Source organism: Alligator mississippiensis, chromosome 13 (assembly GCF_030867095.1).
Source record: "Alligator mississippiensis isolate rAllMis1 chromosome 13, rAllMis1, whole genome shotgun sequence".
NCBI classification, from domain to species: domain Eukaryota; kingdom Metazoa; phylum Chordata; order Crocodylia; family Alligatoridae; genus Alligator; species Alligator mississippiensis.
Window position 1 is genome coordinate 35893303 of NC_081836.1, and position 13047 is coordinate 35906349.

The 13047-nt window shown below is 48.6% G+C and overlaps 1 protein-coding gene across 4 annotated transcripts in view; it reads left to right on the forward strand.

Annotated features, from left to right (window-relative positions):
- ABAT (4-aminobutyrate aminotransferase) overlaps positions 1–13047 on the forward strand; it is a 140205-nt gene that overhangs the window by 100658 nt on the left and 26500 nt on the right. For all 4 annotated transcript variants that reach the window (XM_006277138.4, XM_059716558.1, XM_019494760.1 and 1 more), the window contains exon 6: positions 2654–2703. In XM_006277138.4, coding sequence (XP_006277200.1) covers positions 2654–2703 — 50 coding nt within the window. The remainder of the gene's footprint in view (positions 1–2653; positions 2704–13047) is intronic.

Consider the following 13047-nt stretch of genomic DNA (forward strand, 5'->3'; position numbering starts at 1 on the left):
GGGAGCAAGGGAAGGAGGTCTAACCCCTCACCTCCTGCTGCTGACTTCCCTGCCACAGCAGGGGGTATGCAAACTTAAGGAGACCTACTAATTAGATTTTATCCATGGACAATTTTTAACAAATTTGTAATTTTCCTTGGATAGAATTTAATTATAAGGGGAGCAGTCTTCAAATCCAAGACACTTTTTAATGTAATAATTACTGTAAACATATAGTTATCTCCCCCCGCCCCTTTTTATTTTTTAATGCTACCTTCATTGGCCTTAGTTATCCTTTAAAGATGCATTTGATATTGATTAAATGAACTAAAATATTCCTTTTGCAAGCTGGGAACTGCATTACCCCCCTTTCATTAAAGTCAAGAGGAGGACAATGAATCACTCTGAAAGCATGGCTTTGAACCTGGCTTTCTGGAGCAGCATGTTGTTGGGCAGTGGGAGTATAAAGGGAGCAGCAGGCATTGCCAAAAGACTTCAGGACCAGGACTGGGCAATTATTGGACTGGAGGGGCACTTAGGGAGTTTTGGTGAGCTGTTGCAAGCTGGGGAGGGAGGCGTATGAACCTTTCTGGTGTGGCAGTGGGAGGGAGGGCAATTGATCCTATCCAGTCCAGGCCTGTCCACCCTGCACCTATCACCAGTGATGTCAGATGGAGCAGGTGGGTGGGCAGTGTCTCCATGGAGATCAGCTGGTATCCCGGCGGGTGCACTCAGCTGGGCAGATGGGATGGGGCTGTGGGCAGGCGGGGAGCGGCATCTGGGAGCAGGATGTGTGGGTAGGGCTGGGATCATGGAGAAGTGACACTGTGGGTCCATGGCCCAGAGCAGAGCCATGATCCGCTTCTCACACATCTGGATTGGAGCTCTGCCCTGGACCCTGGCTCTATGCTGTCACCACCCTGCTATCCAAACCCTACTCACCCATCCCGCTCTTGGACAATGCTCCCCACATTCCTGTGGCCCCATCCCATCCACGTAGCTGAGCGTGTCCTGCCCACGGTGGTACTGGGCTGGTCTCCATGTATGGAGGCCCCACCCACCTGCTCTGTCCAGGGCCCCCAGTTGTGGGTGTGGGGCAGATGGGCTGGGGTGCCTGGGCAGCAGGGCTGGGTCCAGCAGCGATGACAGTGACAGCCAGAAGGAGCCGGGGCTGCTGGGAAGCTGAATCCAGCCTCTGTGCTGCCTCTGCCACGCTGTGCACCCAGGGGCAGTAGGATTGGCTGCATGCACCATGTCTGGGCCACCCCTCCACACTTGGGCTGGGTGGAGCAGAGGGTCCCACCATGGGCTGAATAGAATACCTTGGTGGGCTGGATCCACCCCACAGACTTTTTGGCCCACTCCTGATCAAGCTCAAGGAACTTATGGGTCTGCTTTGGTGTGGCGTGGCAGGTCACACCTGTGTGGGCAAAAACTCAGAAGCAACAGGGACCCACACAGCTTTGGAATAGCCATAATGTATTGCTGCTTGTGCATCAAGAAGAGCCTAAGCTAATGCTTGAGTTCATGTGATGTTCACTGTGAGAATTTACTACTTTAGGGGCACAAAAGCCCAGTCAATGTGCCTTCGGCTGCAAAGTTCACAGGTTCAGGAGCGATGAGTAGAACGATGCAACTTGGGCTTCTCTCCCTCCTGGTTTTGTAAATGTCAGGCAAGCTGGGGTGATGCTTGCAGAATAGTCATCCCCTCTGTAGTTAAAACTTGAGAGGTAGGCATGGCCTTGAGGAGGAGAAAATACTGTTATTGAGGCTGGCTTTCTGATGTAGCCAGTGTCAAGCATGTGCAGCCTGACAGAAAAGGTGGTGTGTAATTCACCACTTAAGATGGTGTGAGAGGGTTTCACTGCATTGAAATCAAGATGGCTCCCTCCCTATCTTGGCCAAATTGTTGGGGACTGTGGTTTGAATACACAGTATTAAATGGATGCCTGATGTTCAGTGTTTGATGAAGGTAATTTAAGTCAAACAATTCAAGATTATAATTCTAACAAAGAGCAGTGAGATTGCAATCTGTTTCAGCCTGAAGAAAATTCTATGGTGATTGCTTCATTAAATAATTATGTGCTAAAGAATTACAGCCAAAACCATTTTTAGCCTTGACCTAGCGGAAAGTTGTACCTGCTATCAAATGGAGAAACTGAATGACAGAGGCACTCAGGACTGGAGAGCAACAGAAAGTGTTAATATGGTATAAACCAAAGGTGGAGAGGAAGCACATTTCCACTACTCGATGGATGGGAGCACTACAAAATAATGACTAGAGATTCATCATCAAAGAGCCTCGCTTACACAAAAATGTGATTCTTATTTGGTGCCAAACCATAATGCTTATTTGGTATTAGGTTCTCACACCTATACCACGCTGTCCAGTAGTAAAGCATGCTCTCTTGGGACTTGACATTCTATTCGTCTCATGGCCAACTGAAGTTAATGGCCCTTGTTAGAAGAAAAGAGTTTGTTGTGCTTCATAGGAGGACCAGCTGTTAATTAAAAATATGTAGAAGTTAAATAGAGATCACATTTAAGAAAAAAACATGTTGGATAGAGTTATTCTTTTTATCATTAAATAAATGTATCTGTTTGATTAAATATAAATATATTTAATAAGGGTTTGTTGAAACCAGATGCAAGTAATTTTCTTCCTTTGTTTTAGGTTACAGCCATCCATCTCTAATAAAGCTTCTACAGCAGCCACAGAATTTGGTAAGTGATTTGTTTAAGACTGTGAACAATGAAAACCAATCCTGCTTTGCTAATGGTTTATCTTGTGCTAACTGAATAAAATGGCTTGTTAATGAATCCTTTTAGAATATGGGTGAATATTTTTATTTTTATTTTATTTTTTGTCTTTGGTTTGATAAAATCTGTGCAATGTTTGCAAAGACTTTGTTCGTGTTCTAGAAGGGAGAATTTGAGGGGGAGTAGCAGGAAATAAATGTTTCCTTCAAAGACCAGCCCTTTCAAATTAATGAATTTCTTTACTGTGTTTTTGAACAAACTCTGTAACCAAGCTCTACTTTATTGAAATATTTGAATCCCTAAAAGAGGGCAGGCAGGCATGCATTTTATATATATATAAAAAACACTACCTAGTATCACAACATGAAAGCAGCTAGGAATCTTCACTGACTATAACAGATTGATATCAGCATTCTATTTCCTTCAGTGCTTACATCTCATTAACAACAAAAGAAGAAAAATCCACCTAGTAGTAAATGTTGGCAAATGACTATAAAGGCCTATAATCTATTAATCTGTTATCAATAATTTTACCTACAGTTTTACATGAATATTTTTCCATATAATGAAAATTAAGACCTTGAGTATACACAAAACTAATCCTAGTTTTTTAACCAATCGGAGAGTAACATCTGTACTTTTATTTAAGTTTAAGCCTATGAAATAAACATTCTTTTGGAAATGAATGACATCCTGCTACATACTATTCAGTCTTTTGTGATTTTTCAAGTATCTGGGTAAGATGCTTTTATTATACATTGTTAATGTAATGATTCGTACCTCTCAATCCTTGAATCACGTTCCATGCATGTCCCAGTTTGTCTGTCAAGGAGAAAGACTGAGGGATATCAAATAGCATGTAATAGATTGCCTTGCCTTGGAAAATACGTAGGAAAGTAGTCTTTCTCTGTAGACCCGTACGTGAGACAAATAGATTTAATCCAGTATATTTCAGACCATTATTTTGATGATGACTTTTAGTAAACATAGACTGTTTAATTTTTCTCCTAGTGTAATACGTTACTACTCAGCACTGACTTGTACTTAATTCACCTTTAATAAATATAAGAAGTAACATGCTGTGGGAAAAGTAAAACTGCTGACAAGTGTAAGAACTATGGGCACATGCTCCCCCCTGCAATGCTCTCCCGGGGTGTGCGCAGCAGCGGGAGCTGGCTCCCTGCCCTTCCAGCCTGGGTAGTACCTGCCCCTGCCCCCTCGCTCACCACGGGGGGCATTGATTTTTCCCCTCTCCTCCCTCTCCCCTTCCACCACAACATACTGACCAGCTGGTGGCAGCTGTCCACACTGCTGGCTCTGCCCCTCACTGCCTAAGTGCTGCACTGTGGATGTGCACAGCACGAGCATTTATTGGCCAAATTATCGGCCCCATCAGGCTGATATCCAATACAGCAAATTTTCTTTATATGGGTACTGATCTGATATTGGACTGATGTATTGGTGCACCTCCACTAAAAATGCCCCGTTTGCAAGCATGAAACATTTTATTATTGACTAGCAATAATTGTTTTGTTTTAAAATTGGCAACATTGAGGGAACTTGTGGTTGGACAATAACAAATGACTGACGATGTCATCACTTTCTATCTGAATGATTCCATTTACAGGATCATAGGATTATACCTGGTTATTTGTACCTGATTGTTCTAGAAGTTCCTTGAGTAGTTTGTATTTATGTGCACATATAATAGCCTAGTGATCTTCAATGTAACTTTACATGGCTACAACTGACAGTTGCAATCTTAAAAAAAAAAAAAAAAAAAATCTTTCTGGAGCTGAATGCTGGAGAGGAAAAGCGAAAATAGAAGCCAACGATTAAAAACAAAGTCAAGCAGCCTTAAGATTTTGCTAAAATCAAATGTTTTACTTCACACTGATGCATGTAGTTTTTTTAGTCTTCAGTGTTCATCAGACTACATTGTACCTGTTTCTGAAAACAATCCTCCACTGAAGAGATCAGAGAATTTTAGATATCTTGTTATGGTTCCAGACACAAGTTCAAATCTTGCTCCGGCCTTTCATGTAGCTCCAAATGGCAACCTGGTCATTCAGGATGAGCAATCAAGGGCAGTCAGATGTGATGTTAACCGTAGCACTGCTTTGTGTACTGTTGGATAGGAATAGAGGTGCCTTACCCCTGGTCACACGGTGAGCTGTCGGATGGACATGCTTGCCACTTAAGGCACAGACTGAAGTGACAGTTTTCGCCTGATCTGGCCCCTGAAAGCACTCTACAGCTGTGACCAAACAGAATTGCATGGCTGCAAAGTGCTTTAAAAGGGCCCAATCCCCTGGGGGCGGGGGCGCGGGTGTGTGCTCCAATTCACCTTCCCTATCTTCTGCCACCAGCTGGAGAACCACCAGAACAAGCTCCCTCCACTCCTTTCCCCACCGCCCATGCTGAAAACAGTGCCAGGGCTGGGAGTGGGGAGGGGCATTGCTAGGAGATAGCAGTTGCAGGCTTGTAGCCACTCTGAACAGCAGCTGGGATTCCCCAACCCCCAGGAACCAATAGGGAATTTCTCTTGGGTCCAGGGGATCATTGTACCTCTTGATGCTTCCTCCGAAGCACTGTTAGAACTGCTCTTCTGTCTGTGCCTTTATTGTCATAGGCCTGAAAGAGGAGAATAAAAAGAAATGTCACCACTGACAGAACTCCGTGTGTGGATCCAAATATGCCTTTAAGCAGTAATAACTTGAAGCAGTTGCATAGATATTCATGGAACATGGAGGAATCTGTACAGAAGCAGTGATGCTTTGAAAGATGCTGCCAAAAGGTCAATAATCAGTGACAGAATTCATCTTTGGCCTGTGAGTGCTTCATAGACATTAGGGCTGGAAAGGACCTCAGAGGATCATTAAGTACAGCCCCCTGCCCCAGGGACAGCAAGTCAGCTAGGGTAAAAGGATTCCAGCAAGATAGACGTCCAAATGTTTCTTAAAAGAGTCCAGAGTAGCTGCCAGCACCACCTCTGGAGGGAGTCTATCCCAGGCCTTGGGGGCTCAGACACTAAAGAAGTTCTTCCTTATGTCCAAGCTGAAATGGTCTTGGAGGAGTTTGTGACTGTTGGACCTTGTCATCCCTTGGGGCACTCTGGTGAACAGGCGTTCCTCCAGATCCTGATGTACACCCCTTATATAAGTATATAAGTCACCAGGTCCCATTTGAGCCTGCACTTTTCCAGACTGAAGAGTCCCATGGCTCTGAGCCTCTCATTGTAGGGTCTGCTCTCCTGCCCTCTGATTATACATGTGGCTCTCCTCTGGATTCCCTCAAGTTTTTCCACATCCTTTTTAAATTTTGGAGCCCAGAATTGGATGCAATACTCCAGCTATGGCCTCACCAAGGCTGAGTACAGTGGAAGGATGACATCCTGGGATTTGCTTTAGAAGCATCTATGGATGCAAGCTAGAGTTTTCCTCACTTTACCAGCTGCAACATCGCATTGGTGGCTCATATTCATCTTGTGGTCAATCATAACACCCAAGTTCCTTTTGGCCATGGTGCTAGCAAGCATAGTACTGCTGAGCCTAAAGGTGTGCTGCAGGGGTTTTTTCCCCTAGGTGGAGTACCTTGCATTTTTCAGTATTGAATGCCATCAGGTTCTCGTCTGCCTGTTTTCTGAGCCTGTCAAGGTTGGCCTGGATAACCAGCCTATCCTCTGGTGTGGATGCTTTACCCCAAAGTTTTGTCATCTGCAAACTTGGCCAGTCCACTACTGACACCAATGTCTAAATCATTAACAAAGATGTTAAAGAGTATGGGCCCAAGGATGGAGCCTTGGGGGACCCCACTGATCACGGCACACCACGATGATTTACTTCCATTGATTACCACTCTCTGGGTCTGACCTCAGAGCCAGTTCCCCAGCCATTGGACTGTGATGTGTCCAAGGCCACAGTTGCCCAATTTTTCCATGAGGAGATCATGGGACACCAGATCAAAGGCTTTTTTAAAGTCAAGATATTTGACATAAATCTCTTCTCCCTTGTCCAGGTGACATTTCATCTGGTCATAGAACGAGATGAGATTGGTCAGGCAAGACCTACCCGCAACAAACCTGTGCTGGCTGTCCCTCAGGATGTTGCCATCAGCCAGTTTGTCTAGAATGGTCTCTTTGATATTTTTTTCCAAGATCTTCCTGGAAATAGAGGTCAGGCTGATAGGCATGTAGTTCCCTGGATCTACTTTCCTCCCTTTCTTGAAGATAGGCACCACATTGGCCTTCTTCCAGTCTTCAGGCACATCACCTGAGCATGACCATGAGTTCTCGAAGATCCGTGCCAGTGGCTGAGCTATGATGCCTGCCAGCTCCTTAAGTACCCTGGGGTATAAACTGTCTGGGCCAGCTGACTTGAAGGTGTCCAGCCTCTCAAGGTGTTCCTTTACATTGTCTACCGTGATGTAGGATAACAATTCTCCCTCGCCCTGGCCATCCTGTACTATGTTAAGTAGAGTGGTCCCTTGGGGCTAGTGAAAGACCAATGCAAAATACCCAATATAACAATTTGACTTTTTCCTGGGCGTCAGTTGTCAGTTGTCCCATTTGGTTTAGCAGGGGTCCAGTGTTACCCTTGCTTTTCTTCCAGCTCAAACATATCTAAAAAAGGACTTTTTATTGTCCTTGATACATGTAGCCAGTTGGAGTTTGGTTGCAGTCTTGGCTTTCCTGGTTCACTCCCTACAGGTCTGGACCAGTGCAGAATACTCCTCCTTTGAGGTGATTCCAGTCTTCCATCCTTTATAGGTCTTTCTTTTTAGATGCAGGAGGTTCACAAGTTCCCTGCAGAGCCAAGGGGGTTGCTGTGCCCCTTTTCCTACCTTTCCTCCTATATGAGATTGACATTGTAACAGGGTGGGTTCCCTAGAGATGGCTGTGTTGCCCCTAGGGCTCCTTAACTGTGCCAATATTGCCCAACAGGCACCCTCTACCTCACCTGCCACATCTTGTTGGTACTATTAGTATAGGGAGGCTGCCCTTGATATTTTATGCTTGGTCACAGTCTTGCTAAATCCTACTGAACCCTGGGGTTTGTAGACCCCTTGGCATTCTGCTTCACGATGAATGTCTCCTGAGAGACTCTCTCAGCCTTGTGGGATATATGCGTGGCTCCAACCGCCCCTTTACCATGCCCCAAGCCTCACATATGTTACTGACGTTGTCTTGCCTAAACCTTGCTGTAATTCAGCCTCCTTGTTCTCACTGGGCTCTCCGCAACCCTGGTTCTGCGCCCTTCACTGGCGCCGGGCTCTCCGCAACCCTGGCTCTCTTGGTCACTGCGCCCTCTGGCGCCGGGGTCTAGCCACCCCCTTTGTCACTGCGACTTCTAGCACCGGGGTCTAGCCACCCCTTTGTCATGGTGCCCTCTGGCGCCAGAGCCTGTGCACCCCAAATACTGCACCCACACTGGCGCTGGGGTCCCCACACTGTAGTGGGCCCCCCAATGAGGCCTCCTCCTTCCCCAGTAGCCTCACCCAAACCACCAGTGCTATCAAACAGCAAATAAACATGAGCCCCTGGGCTGTAATGTAACACAAAAGTTCAAGGTATGCTCTGCCCCTTTTAAAACAGTAAAACTTCTTCTCTGGTGCTAAGTGCCCAGTAGGCAAGGGTACCTTGTGGGCTCCTGGAGCCCCATTAGCCCAAAGGGCAGCATATCTGACGGCTGCCATGTCTCTGGGCCATTCCTCCCTGGAGGCTCCTTCCCCTTCGGCTGCTGGCAGGGAACTCAACTGCCTGGTCCCAGCCCTGGGGTTTATATGGGCCCAGGGCCCTGCCTCTTCCGGCCAGCTGACCAGGTGCAGGTGCGGCTAATTTCCTTATTAGCCAGTTGTCATGGTAACCTGCACCTGAGCTCTTGTCTGGCTCTTTGGGCTCTCTCCCCAAGCAATCTCTGCTCTTAGAGGTGCAGGCACCTTAGTGCCCTGCAACAAACATTGCTTGTGCTTTCAGGATCGCTCCCTTTGAGGAGCAACCACTGATCCTGAACTTCCCTCCCCTTCAAGTCATAATCCCATAGGGCCTTGCCAACAAGCCTCCTGAGCTTGTCAAAGTCAGCTTTCCTGAAGTCAAGGACTTCTGCATTGCTGACTGACTTGCCAACTTTGCGGTAGACAGTGAAAGTGATCAGCTCGTAGTCACTGTCTCCCAGCTTTCCTTCGATCATTAGGTCGCTGACTAGATCATCCCCCTTTGCCAGTACCAGGTCAAGCAGTGCTTTGCCTCTTGTCAGTCCATAGATTTCTTGAGTCAGATAGAGCTCGCCCACGCACATGAGAGAGCTTTGCGACCATTTGGATTTGGCCGAGTGCTCTTCCCGTGAGATGTGTGGGTAGTTAAAGTCTTCCATGACAACCATGCACCGGGAACATGCAGCCTCAGCCAGTTCCTTGGCAAATTCCTGGTTGAACTCATGTTCCTGATTAGGAGGTCTGTAGTAGATTCCTACCATTGTGTCCCCTGTGCCATGTTCACCACAGATTTTAACCCAGAGGGTCTCCAGTCGTCCACCCTGGGTTCCCATGTTGGCTTGCAGGGACATATAGCTTTCCTTGACATAGAGAGTTACTCCTCCCACCCCTTTTATCTGCATGATCTCTCCTGTACAGGATAAAACCGTCTATACCTGTAGTCCAGTCATAGGCGGAGTCCCACCAGGTCTCCATTATCCCTGCGAGATCGTAGTCATTCTTGTTTAACAGAATAATCGGTTCCTCCTGTGTGTTTTCCAAGCTCCTGGCATTGGTATACAGGCATGTAAGTGTCCCGTTGGAGGCCCTAGTCTTCCCTACACTCTTAGGAGAACATCGTTCCAGGGCTGGAGTAGGGGTAGATTCCCTTGAGTGCCTTAACCTGCTGGTTTTGCAAAAGTTGCCCAGTGGGCTTGCTGTGGCGGTAGTCCCCTCATCTCCCAGCGGACTTAGTTTAAAGGCCGGTCAAGCAGGTCAGCCATTCTGGCTGAGAAGAGCTTTCTCCCCAGTGAAGTGAGGTGGAGGCCATCTCTTCTCAGCAGACCACTTCCTCTCTCACAGAAGAGCAGACTATGATCGTGATGCCAAAGCCTTCACGATGACACCAGCACTGCAGTCTTTGGTTGACTACCTCAGTCCTCCTCTCCCTCCTCAGTCCATAACCCGAAACCAGGAGGATCAAGGAAAACACCACCTGCCCAACCCACTAAGCCCCACTCCCAAAGCCCTGTAGCCTCTCATGACCCAGCTGGGATTGCTTCGAGCCATGTCATTCACGTCCACGTGGATAAGGAACATAGGGTAGCGGTCAGTGGGCTGGATGAGCTTTGGGATCCTCTCTGCTACATCCCAGAAATGGGCTCCTGGGAGGCAGCAGACCTCCCGGGCCAAGGGTTGGGGTGGCAGATCGTGCCCTAAGTCCCCCTCAGGAGGGAGCCTCCTACAAAGACCACTCTACATGTGCCCTTAGGGAGAGCAGGGACAGTAGCTGTGAGTCATCCTCCCTTGCCTGCAGGAGCTGGCCACTCTTCAGGTTCTACTGGGGCTGCAAGAGGTTCATACCTGTTGCAAAGCTCCAGAGGGGAGGGGACCCTGGTGCAGCAGGCCTTGGGGCCATTGACCACCTTGGTCTAACCCCCTGGCTGGACATTGTGGGGGATCCTCAAGTCTTCCCTTGTCATGGAAGGTGACCTTGGTCTACCCTTGGCCTGCAGGGAGTGAAGGGCAAGGCAGTAGGAGTCTGTCTCCTGCTCACCATCCCTGATGGCATGCAGTCTGTGAACTGCAGCCTCGAGCTCCTCTATCTGGCACCCCAGAGACTCCAAAGTGGAGCAAACCTCACAAGGGGAGGTGGCCGTGCTCCTGGTCCCACGTGCCTGGAATCATGCCAGGCAGCCCCCGCAGCCGAGAGCCATAGGCTCTGTCTGCTTGGGGCCCAGAACCATGGGTTCTGTCTGGGTGGAAACCTCAGAAATGCCAGAGGGGGAGGTCTCAGACTTGGTGGGGATCCTCGGGGAGTGGCATGTGGCCATCTGCACTGTGCCACTGGTAGTCTGGCTTCTGCTGTGACTACCTTCCCTAGGGCTCACTGGCAGGGCCTTGGGCCCTCCCGCTCACCCTCTTGCGCAAACTACCACGTTAACTTGCATGCCGGGCCTACAAGCGCACCTGTTTGCAAGGCTCCGGTCACGTGGCTCCCTGGGGATTTTATATACATTTATATAAATTTTATCATTTATAAAATTATAAATGTAATCACTGGTCCAGTGCAATTACATTTATAAGGATTTTCCTACTTACGGTAATAGAAGAAAAATTTTCAGCTTTCAATTATGTGCTGGCTTTCAAGTGGAGAATGTGTAAAGGGAGATTCACCTCTCTATTTTCCTTCAACTAATTCTGTTTATTTCTTCTGCTGAAGGTTGTTTAATATAATAGATTTTGCTTTAGCCCAGAATTGTATGCAAGACTAGAAGGGCATGTCCACACATTCAGGCATGTGCGCTTGCAGCAGCTCAAATAAAAGTGGCACAAATTTGCGCCAGGGATTTTTGCATCAGCACACATGCCTGAACATGCACTTTGGTGTGAGGCAAGTTGTGCCACTTGGGACAAACTGACCCTGCCCAGCTCCTCCCGGATCTTCAGCTAGCGGGACTTAGAACTATATAAAAAGCTGCTCTGGCCAGCATCTCAGGGCTACTCACCTTCAGGAGCTTCTGCGGCCCAGCGAGTTTGTAACTGGACACTAGTCCCTTGTGACGGCTGGACTGCTGAAGCAGCTGTAACCTAGAGTGGCCCCTGCACCCTCTACGGCAGTCTGGCAGTGGGGGCTGCTGCCTGGCTGTGACCTGCTGCCACCTGCAACAGCATTGGCTCCCTCGGACCTGCAGCCCCGTGTCTGCATGGTACTGCCAGACCTGGACAGGGCCTCACAGCCGCTTGGGCCTTCGGGCAGCACTGCTGTCATGTCTTCTCGTGTTCCTGCTCTGCGATCTAGGCAGCTATCACCTTGAAGTTGTGCTTGTTGTGGTGGCCTGCTTCAAACTGTCGAAGCTTGTCCTCCTGGTCCCAAATGGCTATGAGGTTAGCTACCTTGTCTGCCCTCCAATTGGGTCCCTGGTGCTGGCCCTGGGCAGGCTTCTCTGCCTGAGTCTTGCCACTTGCCTCACCAGCAGGGATCCCAGTGTTCCCTGTTTAAAAATTGTAAATTCTCTGATGAAAAATGGCAAATTCTCTCATTAAAATACCCAAAATCTGTGTTCTTCTGCAATTAAAATGAAATGCCACTATATAGAGACATCAGTTGGGCAGTGTTTTATTGCTATATTTACAATTTTAAAGCAGTGTGGAAGCCTGTCAGTGCCTCTGTCATAATAAAATGAATTCTAAATACCTATACACATTGGCATTTGCTTTTTTTTTTTTTTATCATAGAAAAATCAGCTGCCCCTGTCTCCATCACTCAATAGGGTGTGCGGCACAGAGCAGCACATGGATGCCAGTGCCCTGCCCATGCCTGTGCCCCTCCTGACCCACAGCCCCTGCCTGCCCCCTCCTTCCCCCCCACTAGCTCGCTTCCAGCAGCAGCTCCATCCCAGCACCTGGACATGGGGCCAGATGCAGCTGTCCCACCTGCTGCTTTGTGGCTCTGAGCAGTGCCAGCTCTTGCTGTTCTGCTCCCTGTGCTTGTGCCCAGGCCCCAGTGATCCCAATGCTGGTTCTGGGAAGCCCTTGACTAGAGCTCAGGGACAGGGCTGCTCAAGCCCCTTCCCTTCCAGGCCAGCCTCCCACTGCTCTAGGGGACCAGGGAGGGCTCTAAGCCTGGCTCTGGTAGCCACTTCCACTTGGAGTACTCCCCCATTCCCAACCCCCATTTCTCTCTCTCTCCCTCGCACACACCCTCCTGCTGCCACTTCCATTGCTACCCCCAGCCCATCTCACCTCCCAAGTGGTTTCTGGGACAGTTGCCCCTGCAGCAGCAGCTCTCGCCAGTAGGTCCCATTCCACCTGGAGGCTAGGCACACAGGATGTGAGATTTGTGGGTGGGATGTAGGGTTTGTGGGGGAACAGATGTGGGGGTTTTGTGGGTGGCTGTAGGGGTGGGTCTAGGATTTGTGGGCGTGATGTGGAGCTTGTGTGGGGGTGGGTGGGTGGGTGTGAAGGTTTTGTGGGGGGTGGTTTGTGGCTGTGGGGTTTGTGGGTGGATTGTGGGGGGCTGTGGGTGTGGGGGTGTGTGTAGGGGTTGGGGGGACTGTGTGGGAGGGGTGGGTCCCCTAGCTGCCCTGCCCTCCCCCTCCCCCGGTGCACAGCTCC